Source organism: Rutilus rutilus (assembly GCF_951802725.1).
Source record: "Rutilus rutilus genome assembly, chromosome: 2".
In the NCBI taxonomy this organism is placed as follows: domain Eukaryota; kingdom Metazoa; phylum Chordata; class Actinopteri; order Cypriniformes; family Leuciscidae; genus Rutilus; species Rutilus rutilus.
The window spans coordinates 35,345,296-35,358,385 of NC_140210.1; the positions used below are offsets into that span (position 1 = coordinate 35,345,296).

At 37.7% G+C, this 13,090-nt stretch overlaps 1 protein-coding gene across 1 annotated transcript in view; it reads left to right on the plus strand.

The window, feature by feature from the left end:
• The window catches only part of LOC311280119 (von Willebrand factor A domain-containing protein 7-like), a 30,375-nt gene extending 20,525 nt beyond the window's left edge, over window positions 1-9,850 (plus strand). The window contains exons 15-17 of the mRNA XM_084392038.1: window positions 6,174-6,307; window positions 6,425-6,584; window positions 8,836-9,850. Coding sequence (XP_084248164.1) covers window positions 6,174-6,307; window positions 6,425-6,584; window positions 8,836-9,213 — 672 coding nt within the window. The 3' untranslated portion in view covers window positions 9,214-9,850. The remainder of the gene's footprint in view (window positions 1-6,173; window positions 6,308-6,424; window positions 6,585-8,835) is intronic.
• The last annotated feature ends 3,240 nt before the right edge of the window (window positions 9,851-13,090 follow it).

Sequence of the window (13,090 nt, forward strand, 5' to 3'; positions counted from 1 at the left end):
AGCCTTCTATTCCTGCCAAACAATGTGAATGTTTCTCACTAGATCTCGCAGCGATGTTATTACGTCTGTGGCGAATTCAAATGCTTTCTTTACTGGATCTCTTATTAGTGCTGTGTAGTAACAGTGTCGCATGATCACGATCGGCTCGCGCTGCACTGGTCCAAACCATAGACTGTAAAAAAAGATGGACGACGCCCCTTCGCTCTCTTCCATTGATGAGAACTGAAGCCGCCAGAGTCCCGATATGGCGCTGACATATTGGAACTTGAGTCTGCGCAGTAGCGATCTCGGGACCAGACCTGCGCAGTCGTGAGCAGGAAGTAAAGCCGCGAAATCAACGCTCCGCCCTCACTCTCGCAGAATGCACTCAGGGAGAGTGGATTCTGCACACTTTTTTACAAATTGATTGCAGTACGACAAGAGGCTTGTTAAAATATAGTAAATACAATCTCCTCAGTCTTCCGAAGATCCCGAAAAAATGTCCGTTGGTGCTTCAGTGACTACTTCGCTCAGAGAACCTGTCAATCACAGCTGTCAATCATGACGTTACACCACCGCATCACGTAACTAACTAAAAGCCAACTTATTTTTGAAACGGACACTTGAACTTACATCAGCGTGATACAAATGACAGCAAATGAAATAAACCACCTTTGGAAAAAAGATATTTGAAGTGTAATTTAATTGTTTAGTTGGTCTCACGTCCCGTTGAATAACACGGGGAGGCGGGACTTATAACCTATACTAGGACCAGTCACCGGGGGGCGATCGAGACGTTTTGGCTTCACTTTTGAGGGCTTGTGCGGCACGCTTGGTCCAAACTGATAAACAACGGTCCGTCAACCACACAATAACGAGTAGCTCAGTTTCGTTCCGCTTGCATTACGTTTGCCATTTGATGTTGGGAAATGTTGTAGTCGCGCCGGCGTCTCTACATTATGAGCGCGCTTGCCACGCGCAACGCGCCTACATTTGAAATAACGAAATTTTGGTCGGCAGGAAAAATGATCCAACGAACCGATCGGTTTGAAAATGCGTACCGAACACCTAACCGAAAGCCTCGTACCGAACGGTTCAATACGAATACGTGTATCGTTACACCCCTACTTACCACTATCTTGTTTTTTCTTATCCTCCTCTTCCTTTCTCTTCATTCTTTTCTGGCTTCCTGAAGCATAATTCCGCTTAATGATGACTGCCGAGGAGGTTTTGTATTTTGCCGGCAGCAGAGATCACGCAGTTGGCTGGCTGCTGTCAGCGACTACTGAGGGGGGCCCCCTTGAGGGGGATCCCGATAACAGTGTCATTGCACTTTACTGTATTGACTATCAAAGGGGCGCTCACACAGTTTGTCGTTGCATTTTATTCTTAACCAGTCGTTGTCTTGGGGCCCCAGGACAGCTCGGGGCCCCAAGCAATTGCTTGGTTTGCCTGCCTTGTCGCGACGGGCCTGAGGCCAAAAAGTTATATCTTGGTCTTATCAGACCAGAGAATCTTATTTATCACCATCTTGGAGTCCTTCAGGTGTGCTTTCATGTGTCTTGCACTGAGGAGAGGCTTCCGTCGGGCCACTCTGCCATAAAGCCCCGACTGGTGGATGGCTGCAGTGATGGTTGACTTACTACAACTTTCTCCCATCTCCCGACTGCATCTCTGGAGCTCAGCCACAGTGATCTTTGGGTTCTTCTTTACCTCTCTCACCAAGGCTCTTCTCCCCCGATAGCTCAGTTTGGCCGGACGGCCAGCTCTAGGAAGGGTTCTGGTTGTCCCAAACGTCTTCCATTTAAGGATTATGGAGGCCACTGTGCTCTTAGGAACCTTAAGTGCAGCAGAATTTTTTTTGTAACCTTGGCCAGATCTGTGCCTTGCCACAATTCTGTCTCTGAGCTCTTCAGGCAGTTCCTTTGACCTCATGATTCTCATTTGCTCTGACATGCACTGTGAGCTGTAAGGTCTTATATAGACAGGTGTGTGGCTTTCCTAATCAAGTCCAATCAGTATAATAAAACACAGCTGGACTCAAATGAAAGTGTAGAACCATCTCAAGGATGATCAGAAGAAATGGACAGCACCTGAGTTAAATATATGAGTGTCACAGCAAAGGGTCTGAATACTTAGGACCATGTGATATTTCAGTTTTTCTTTTTTAATAAATGTGCAAAAATGTCAACAATTTGGTGTTTTTCTGTCAATGTGGGGTGCTGTGTGCGCTGTATCCAGTAGCGGTTTTAGGCACGGGCGAACCGGGCAATCGCCCGGGGCGGCATTTTTGGGGGGGGGCGGCGCCGCCGGCACAAAAAAAAAAAAAAAAAAAAAACCTGCGCCGCGAAGCGGTTTTCTATTATCTATCATTTCACTGTGTGGGGAATTGGCAAATTTGCGCCCCCTGCAGCTGCAGACGCCCCTGCTTGCTGAGAAGATGCCGCGCACAGAAGCTGTTTGTTTGAGAAGGGGAAAGGGGAGGGGGCGCGGAGGCGCGGGCGCGGATGACAGTTCACCTCTGGGTCTCTCCCAAATGGAACGGACAGGGGGGGGGGGATCCATATAGTTATCTAAGTCAGTCACACCTCGACTTTCTTCCAAATAACGCACATTTTCATTCATAATATTATAAATACAGGCCTCTATATTTCCTGCACATTTTTGTCTTTCTGAATGGTCTGAATAAAAATAGGTAATACAAAACGATTACTTGGTCACCACCACCAAGGTGAATTGGTTTAGTCTTGACTTCTGGTCGTGACTCGTGAGTGACAGTTGGTTGATTGTCGATGTCGAGTGCCAATTAAGAGATGGACAAGAAAGGTCAAAGCCATCAGGTGTCCAATTTAGAAACGAGCGAAAGATAAAGGTATGCAACTATGTTTTCTCTGTATGATTACGGTATCCATGTCATGAATGAAGGGGCAATATTAATTGGTGGGTATAACTCTTATTTGTTATCCTTTTTGCTATGATTCTTGCTATGCTTAACAATAATTCGGTTTTAACTCAAACACGAGATCTAATTTCACCATAATATTGTGCTTTGCAACAAAACTGTGACAAGTTCAGTTATTACACTGCAAAAAATGCTTTTCTTAATTAGTATTTTTGTCTTGTTTCCAGTCCAAATATCAAACATTTCTTAAATAAAGATGCATAATAACGTTAACAAAGTGGTAAAATGACATAAGATATTAAGTCTTGGTTTCTGGGGAAATAATTTTTTTTTTTTTTTTTCCCCAGCAAACAAGACTTAATATCTTAAAATTGAGTGAAACACTTAAAATTGAGTTTTTGCTTAAAACAAGCAAAACTTGATGATCTGTCAATGGGGTAAGAACCCCCCCCCCCCCCCCCCAATTAAAATTAAAGGGGGGGGGGGGGGGGCGCTCGAAGGGGGTCTCGCCCAGGGTGTAATTCAATGTAGAACCGCCACTGGCTGTATCATTGTTGATACGCTGGAGCACTGTCTATGAGCAGAATGGCGTCTAAGCGATTGTGGTGTTCTGTTCTTGGGTGCAATAAGGAACACAGCAGTCATTTAGATGTTCCTAAATTCGAACCGCTGAAGACGCAGTGGTTGAGTTTTGTTTTCGAAGGGAATATTCCCCACGATCAACAGCAATGCTTTCATGTTTGCGCAAATCATTTCACCAGACTGCTTTATAAACGAGAACATTGAAAAAGGTATTAGCTCCTGTCTGAGTATGTGTTGTTTATGTGCCTAATGACTGTCATAGTCTCACAGACTGGTTATTTTTTAAACAGATCAGTAAAATGTTAGTGCTTCAGCCCTGACAGTTGTACCTAACACTGCATAGATAACGTTACGCATCACGGTCAAGCCTACATTTACTGAAAAAAAGTTTTCCATGACCATTAGCTATAACATCAATCAGTCAATGAACTAACGTATACATCAGTAAACACATAGCGTTCGTATCTCACTACTCTACCCTGCCAGTACATACAAAGATAGATCAAAGTGACATTACGTTAACCAACCATTCAGAAACGTCCTGTTTTCCGACTCCGGTTCAAATTGATACGGTTGCACAGTGTCCTCAGAGACTCCCGCTGCCATTCTTCAAAATATAACGTTACCCTCAACTGTTGTCAATGCAACACTCCCTGTGTGTTGTTGTGTCAAAACACCCACAGAACAGAGGGGCGGGGTGAGCAAAGCTCATTATCATTTAAAGACACATGCACTTAAACGGCGTGCTGAAAACAGAGCTGTTTTTGACCAGTTAAAATGAGAGTTTTCTTACAATACTAATGAGAATTTTTAATTCAAGTATATTACAAACTTTTAATTTAGACCCTAAAGAATCATATTAGCTTGTACAAAAATGGCATTATATGACCCCTTAAAATAATACTACCAGCTGATAGGGCTCTCTGTATGTTTACAGCATTAGAGCATTATTAGCATGATTTATTTTTTCTTGAGAAACCTAACTCTTGTGTACCTAATATTTAAATCAATATCAATAAAGTCAATATTAAATAAAATCACAAGAATTGAACTGAATTGAAATAGTGAAATTTGTGTCAAGCAATACAAAAAAAGTACAATGTAAACATTGTAACATGTTATCACTAACTCTAATAAAATTCAGCTTAGTTACTAAAATGTTCTGACAATCACAATACACTTATTGTGATGCAAGATTTTTTTTTTTAAACACCCAAACCATATAAACGCTTAATGCACAACCTTTCCATAACAATTTTTTTTATCACTCTCAGCAAACATATCACACTCTCTAAAGATGTACTCTTGATGATGAAACATACTTACTGTAAGATGAAATATCTATGTATAAAATTACCCAGAGTATGTGGTTTTGTCACAGATCAGCCTTGTCACCTCCTCTGCACTACATTTCCCATCACCCCCCTTGGCTCTCACCTGCACGTCATTCATGATCACACAGATCTGCACCTCATCATCACCCTCATCACTGCCTCTATTACAGACACCTCACCCCAGCTCATTGTCCGGTCTCGTTTTCACATTGTGGACTATCTCTCTGACTCGTACTTCCAGTGTATCCATTCCCTCATGTGTTCATCCGCCTCGTCACCCACCGTAATATCCATCATTCTCTCCACTTATTGTTCAATAAAACACCCTGTTTATCACCCATCATCTTTTTTTTTGTAAAATGACAATATATTTTAGTATCAAATTATTGATGAATCTTGATTTGTTTGTGAAAACGTTAATACTCAGATGTGTGCATATACACGGTGAGTGAATGAGACCCATTGTCCTTAAAGGAGAACTCCGGTCAATTTTAACATCCGCTAATTTTTTTGTACATTTGGAGTGCTGTCAGTACAGAGAACGACGACAAAAATCGGTGTTGCCTACACCGTGTTATCCTCTTTTTAAAATTTGCACCCTGTTGACTTCAATGGGGCAAGTTTTAAACCTGCTTTTAGTCTCTTAACATCCTTGATGTGTCATTACAAGTGCACAGGTCATGTGAGTGATTCCTTCGGAGTGAACGCGGGTGAATCTGACTGCAGTAGATGTGAAAGAAATATATAAAAAATGATGTTTATTCAGCCAGCGCACATACCTGTATTTACATCCTGTTTTCGGTCGAAGTCCACAGTAGTCGATTGTCGAGTTCACGCGCATAGGTTTAGTTACCTATGATCACGCGCGTGAACTCGAAAAACCGATTTTTGCCGTTGTTCTCTGTACTGACAGCACTCCAAATGTACAAAAAAATGAGCTCAATGTTAAAATTGACCGGAGTTCTCCTTTAAAAGTATCAACTAAACTAGTAAATTAATTTAATTTAGAAATTGATTATGCTCAATCTTTGTTTGTGTGCTGTATTTTTATGCTTATTTAAAGTCACCATGAAATGAAAATGGACAATTCTTGTTTTTAATGGAATATTGCAGTATTTATTATAAATGGACATTTTATCCATGCACATAATTTTTTTTTTAATTGATGTGCCCTCGTAATCTTTAATCAAAATAACTTTCCCTCCCACCGCGACATCTCTTGTGTGGAAATCGGTCGCTTAAGGTTCCATAAAAGTTAGACTACTTCCTTTAGAAGGCAGTAGGCATCACTCAAGTTGTTTGAACAAATCTTTTTTAATAATAATGCTATTTTCTTGAATTTAATATCTTCTTTTGTTTTACCTCTCCATCTATAGGCAATAGCGGACAGCTCCATGCTGCCAGGACAAGAATTTAAACTAAATTTTACTGTTACAACCAATGGATCAAGCGGTACCTACACAATTAATGCCAAAAATGACAAAAACATCACTATCATACATCCATCAACGTAATTTCTCCACTTACTTCTCAAATCACTCAGTGATGATTGATGAACAAGTTTTTATAGCTTTTCTTATCAAAAGCAAAACTCTTGATCCACAGTTCTGTTTCTTTGTCATCGCAGGCTCAATCTGGAGAGTGGCGGCAGTGCTCAAGGGACAGTGTCTCTCACTCCTCCTGCTGATACGGTCTCAGGCACAGATGTTACGCTAACCATCGAGGCAGAGGGACCTGGAGAAAGTGATTCTAACTATGCTGTCGTTCGCCTTTCTGTTCTCTCCAAGGTAACCTCACATGGTTTCAGAAAGGCTATTGTTATATTTAAACAAAACACAAGCCACATGAGTCATTTCAGTCATGGATTCTCCACTGATTTTGCTGTAGAAAAAAGCAAACAAACAATAATATCAAACAATTATATTTATCAGACCCACCAAAATGCAAAATTGTTAATATGACAGAATTAATAGGAAAATGGATAATTTAGATCTAAATTTCAATGGCAGCAAATAATTGTCCACACAAAACAAATTTTGGTTGACCTATATTTAATATACCGTTCAAAAGTGTGTGGTAACTGGTAAGTATGATTTCTTTTTAAAGAAATTAATTATTTTATTCAGCAAGGAAGCATTAAATTGATCAAAAGTTACCTTCTTTTTTTCTTTTTTTACAAAATATTTCTATTTTAAATAAACACTGTTCTTTGCTAAACTTTTCTTCAAAGAATCTACAAAAATATTTGTGTATATTTATATATAAATAAAGCAGCACAACTGTTTTCAACATTGATAAGAAATGTTGCACCAAATCAGCATATTAGAATGATTCATGAAGGATCATGTGACACTGAAGACTGGAGTAATGATGCTAAAAATTCAGCTTTGCCATCACTGGAATAAATAACAATTTATTTAAAATTGCTGTATTAGTTCAGAATTTTATCGTTTTTACTGTTTTTTTTTAATCAAATAAATGTAAATGTATATTATAAATATTCTATATTATATACAGTGGTGGTCAGAATTAATGGCACCCCTGGTAAATATGATCAAAAATGGCTGTAAAAAATAAATCTGCGTTGGTTATCCTTTTGATATTTCATTCAAAAAATGTGCAAAAATCTAACCTTTCATTGAAGTAAAAGAACTGAAAGTGGGGGGTGAATCACATTATAAAATAAATGCTTGTCTCCAAAACACGCTGGCCATAATTATTGGCACCCTGTTATTAAATACTTTTTGCAACCTCCTTTTGCCAAGATAACAGATCTGAGTTTTCTTCTATAATGCCTGATGAGTTTGGAGAACACCTGACAAGAGATCAGAGACCATTCCTCCATACAGAATCTCTCCAGATCCTTCAGATTCACAAGTTCATGTTGGTGGTGCTTCTCTTCAGTTCACCCCACTCATTTTCTATATGGTTCAGTTTAGGGGACTGGGACGGTCATGGCAGAAGCTTCATTTTGTGCTCAGTTACCCATTTTTGTGTTGATTTTAATGTTTGTTTTGGACCGTTGTCCTGATGGAAGATCCAACCACGGCCCATTATAATTTCTAGCAGAGGCTGTCAGGTTTTGATTTTTTATCTGTTGGTATTTGCTAGAATCCATAATACCATGTATCTGAACAATATGTCCAGCAAAAAAATAGGCCCACAACATATAAGATCCAGCAGTATATTTAACCGTATGGGTACTTTTTATCCCTGTTTGCACCAAACACATCTGGTAGAATCCGGTCCCTTTTGAAGATCTAGTCGTGTCTAACAACTGAATATGCTGGAGTTTATTTTTGGAGGAGCGAGGAGGATTTTTCTTGAAACCCTCCCAAACAACATGTGGTTGTGTAGGGGTTGTTTGATAATTTTTTTTTAGGCTTTCTGACCCCAAGACTCAACTAATCTCTGCAATTCTCCATCTGTGATCCTTGGAGAGTCTTTGGCCACTCAAACTTTCCTCCTCACCATGCATTAATACAATATAGACACACGTCCTCTTCCTGGCAGATTCGTAACATCTTTAGTTGATTATAACTTCTTAATTATTGCCCTGATGGTCAAAATGGGGATTTTCAGTTCTTTAGATATTTTCTTACAGCCATTTTCTATTTTGTGAAGCTCAACAATCTTTTGCTGCACATCAGAACTATATTATTTGGCTTTACTCATTGTGATGGATGAGCAAGGGAATTTGGCCTCTGTGTTTCCTCATATTTAAACTCCTGTGAAACAAGAAGTCATAGCTAGACAATTTCATGTTCCTAGTCACCCTGGTGTGCTAAATAAAGGTAAATATTAATGGTAATATACTTCAGAGATATTTTACTCGTAAAAAAATTCTAGGGGTGCCCATAATGTGATTTCCTCCCCACTTTCAATTCTTTTACTTTAATGAAAGGTTTGATTTTTGCGGATTTTTTGAATGACAGATCAAAAGGAGGGGTGCCATTAATTCTGACCACCACCAATGTATATGCCAAGTTATTCTTCAGTAAGCTGTTGTTTTAACTCATCCTTTACTGTTCCGTCCAGGTGACTGACTTGACACCTCCAAAATGTGAAATTGTCGATGTACAGGGTACTTGCTACGCCTCCTCTTGCAATTCATCAAACTGGGAACTGTCTGTCAACATCACAGACGGTAAAGGCACAGGCATCGAGAGCATTTCCATCCAGCAAGGCAGTGGAAATTTTACCCAGAAGGAAGTGGAAGACAGTGTGATGGGTCTATATGAGGCCTCCTGTTGTTCAACTTCCGTAACTTTGTCCGCAGTTGACAAGGTCGGGAACGTGGGCAGGTGCAGTTACACCATGAAGTCTAGCGCAGGCTCTCGCCTCATCAGCATGTCCCTCCCTCTGTGGGCATCTCTGCTTTTATACGTTTTTCTACGTGACGCATTCCCTCTGTAATGACATGGAGTCCATCAACCAAATACACAATCATCCTATCATTCTCTTTCTCATCCCATTCGTCTGTAAAAATATTTTTAGAAAGCTTTCTCAGTGCTGTGAAATAATGTAAAGCAAAGCATTTCATCCCAATTAGGACTACTAATGAAGAACTATGTTGCTTATTCAGAACCTACAAACCTAAAACATAGATTAAAGTTTTATGTGACGTTATCTGACATGTCTAACTGTAAATAAGAAATGATGTAAGTCTTTGTCTTTTTATCATGGATTTAATTTTGACAGTTATGATTGTCATATTTCTTACTAGTTTAGTGAATATCTGTATGACTAAAATACAAATGGATGTTGCAAAAAAAGAAGAAAAAAATAAATGTTTTCTGATCTACAATATTACTTTTTTTTCTGTCCAAATATAGGAGGAAATTGTGAACCATTATGTTACCAATATAAAGAATATAAATATAATTTTACAAATATGCAATGAGTTCTAAACACACATTAAACGAAATAGTATTTTATGGCACAGTTACCCTAATGTACAACTTTTCAAAATGTAACCTTTAGGACAATGACATTTATACTTAGTGAAACATTATTGTTATGCACCATAAACATAAAGTCATTTGTTAAATAACTTGTCTTGTTTTGTGTTTGCATTGAATGATGTAGTACATTTTGCAACATGAACATGTAATCTAGAAGATTTCAAGCAGCTATTCCTATGTTAAAATGCATACCAGAGTTGTTTACATAACTTTACATAAACCGGAACTCACATATGAGTTATATTATCGCATATTATATATATTTTTAAGCAAGCTACTCTGTTTAACATATGCTTGTATAATTGCCTAAAATGAAAAGATACTTATTTTAAAGTGATGCTGATTTTTCTATAAAAAAAAAAAAAAAAAAAAGGGTCTCACTTGCAATTCATGTCAGTTATTTGAACTTATTTCAATCTTGAGGTTTGTAAAAGGCGTTTTAGTCAGTCTGTGTATCACATAACATTACACCGGCGCCACCCAGTGGTTGATATGATTTGCAACATTTTTCTTTCTTGTCTGCATAATACTACATATGAACAGTGGTGGAAAGAGTACTGAAAAAACATACTCAAGTAAAACAAAGTACCATTACATTCCAAAAAATGTAGTGTGAGTAGAGTTAAAAGTAGGGTAGAGTGGGGGAAAACGCCCCCCTTAAGGAAAATGTGACATTACAGTGAAACAAAACATAAATGTGACTAGAATTGCCATCCCGGTTTTGAGTGACTATGGCAGGAGTTATTCACCAAATATTAAAATTGCTCAGCCTTCATAGTTAATTAGTATTTTCACTGAAAATATTTTTGTACAAAGGGGGCGTTTTGCCCCAGCGGTGGGGTAAAATGCCCCCTTTCTTACCAACCAGTTTGCTTCATAGATCAACAGCAAAATTAACAGACAATAGTTTTTAATCTCGGTAAAAGGCAAGTAATGTATCAACATGTATATATATTAATATTTATTTCAGCAATGTCCAAAATAGCCAAATTTAACTACCTTCCACCAGTGAGCTAACTTTGCTAGCAAGCTAGCTAGTTAATGTTCACTTGAGGTAATTTTTTCATGTTTTGTTCAAATATTTAGATTTGACCACCTAGTTATACTGCATTAAGAGTAAAACAAAGGATTTGATAGACAGAAATATTTCTGTCTTTTTACCCCACAAGCTATGAGTTTTTAAAAAAATGTTTAATTTTTAAAATATAATTATATTCCTTATAAATAATATATGATCTCAAACTACAGACTTCACTATTCATCTATCATACATCACTGCGATATCCTGCAGAACAATATTCTCTTAAACACTTATTTACTAATATCTGAAAATTATAGCATTTACCATGTAATCCTCTTCTCTTCAAATGTGTCGCTGGTGTCAGCTTCTCCATAGAGATTTGTATATCCCCGTTATCAACGTAGTGCATAGCAACAGTAAAAACCTATATTGACTACTTTTAGTGGTTATTTTGGGAAAAACAGGTGGGGGGCGTTTTCCCCCACTCTACCCTACTTGTCCAAAAAACTACTCGAGTAAGAGTAAAAAAGTAGCTAATTTAAAAGTACTCATGAGTAGTGAGTAGTGAGTACTGAGCTGCGGATTCTACCCCCTTATAATAAACACTGTGCACTACAATTTAATTAAAAAAAAAAAAAAAAACATTGCACAACCTGTCATTTACATTATCTTTTGTTTTTTGTCAGAAAGATTGAAGAATAGCTATCATCCATCTTTTTTAAATGCATCAAATCAGTACACTCATCACCATTTAAATCATATTGTTTGAAAAAAATACATTTAAAATGAGGTGTAAGGCCACTGAGCCTGATATTGTTGCACATAAAATATCAATGTTCATACCTGTGCAAAGAATTCAGAAATCTTTAGAAACTCATATGATAGTTCAGCATCACACACCATGAGATGGGTTAAATGGAGAAATTAAAAAATATCTCATTTCTCTCCAAATGGTAGGCTACCAGTTTTAGTGTTTGAGAATCACTAATATTATCAGTTTACCTCACCTAATGCACTGAAAAAGCCTAAGATAGTGAGCTCTAATTACACTGTAATTCCACGCCATTAAATATGTTACAGTTTAAACGTAAATGCACATTGTCTAGAAGGGTGGCATCATCCCTTACATTTTACACAGCTACATTTACTCAAATTGTAATGCTGATAATATAACTTGTAAGGAAAATTGTGCAATAAATAGGGAAGCTATATCCATGGAAACTTATAAAAGAAACAAACACACTAACACACACACACACGCACAGTCGCACACAAACAAATGCATGTCTCTTTGTAGTCTTGGCGAAGCTGTTTTATAGCATCCACAAAAAAAAGTTGAACTTACATTTTTTTTTTTTTTTTTTTGTGCAAATGCACTTGCTAAATGAAGGCGGATTGTATGAAATGGATAGATCAAAAAACTATTATTAACGAGCTGTAGTCACGCACTGTCTGAAATGCAGTTCTAGTTAACGCCATGGTTCATAAGGTGAACTTCATACTGAATCGCGCGTCTCTATATGTGAAGTAAATGGGAGCGGGAATTTACCGCATTATGAACTCGTCGTTAACAACACAGTAGTAGGCCTACGCAATACCCAAACCTCACACAAAATGTTAGGCCCTGTAGATAGGCCAGCCTATATAAATATAATAGTAAGCTGAAATGTGAAATGTACCTTGTCATATTAGAGAAAGACGCTGATATTTGAACGGATGCTTGAAGAATGCACTTCCACAGCAGCCACGATCGAGTAACAGCGGCTATATAGTTTTCTATGCAGAATTTGATTTGATGACAGTCACGAGACCGACTACTCGATCCAATCACGTTGATGGATAAAAATAAAATTAAAACAAGCATGTAACGAGTAATGACCACAAACGTAAGGAAAATAGCGGAGTAAAAGTACCGATACATATCACTTAAAATATACTCAAGTAAAAGTAAAATTACACAATTTTTAAACTACTCAAAAAAGTAGAATTTCAAAAAAAAAAAAAACTTAATTACAGTAACGTGAGTATTTGTAATTCGTTACTTCAACACCCCTGCATATGAATCAAATAGATCTGATACAATTTCAAGAGAAACTGCAGATAATACAATATAATATAATCTTTATTATATTTATCAATTTTTAGGACACAAATTTGTCTTGCAAACAGTAATATGTGACCCTCATACAATTAAAAAATTCAAATGAACTCCATGTTTCAATTTGAGGTGTTTATTTTATTATATGTATATACAGTTAATTATTATTTAACTCCCATTGCAAATCAGGTTCATTGGCAAAATGTACAG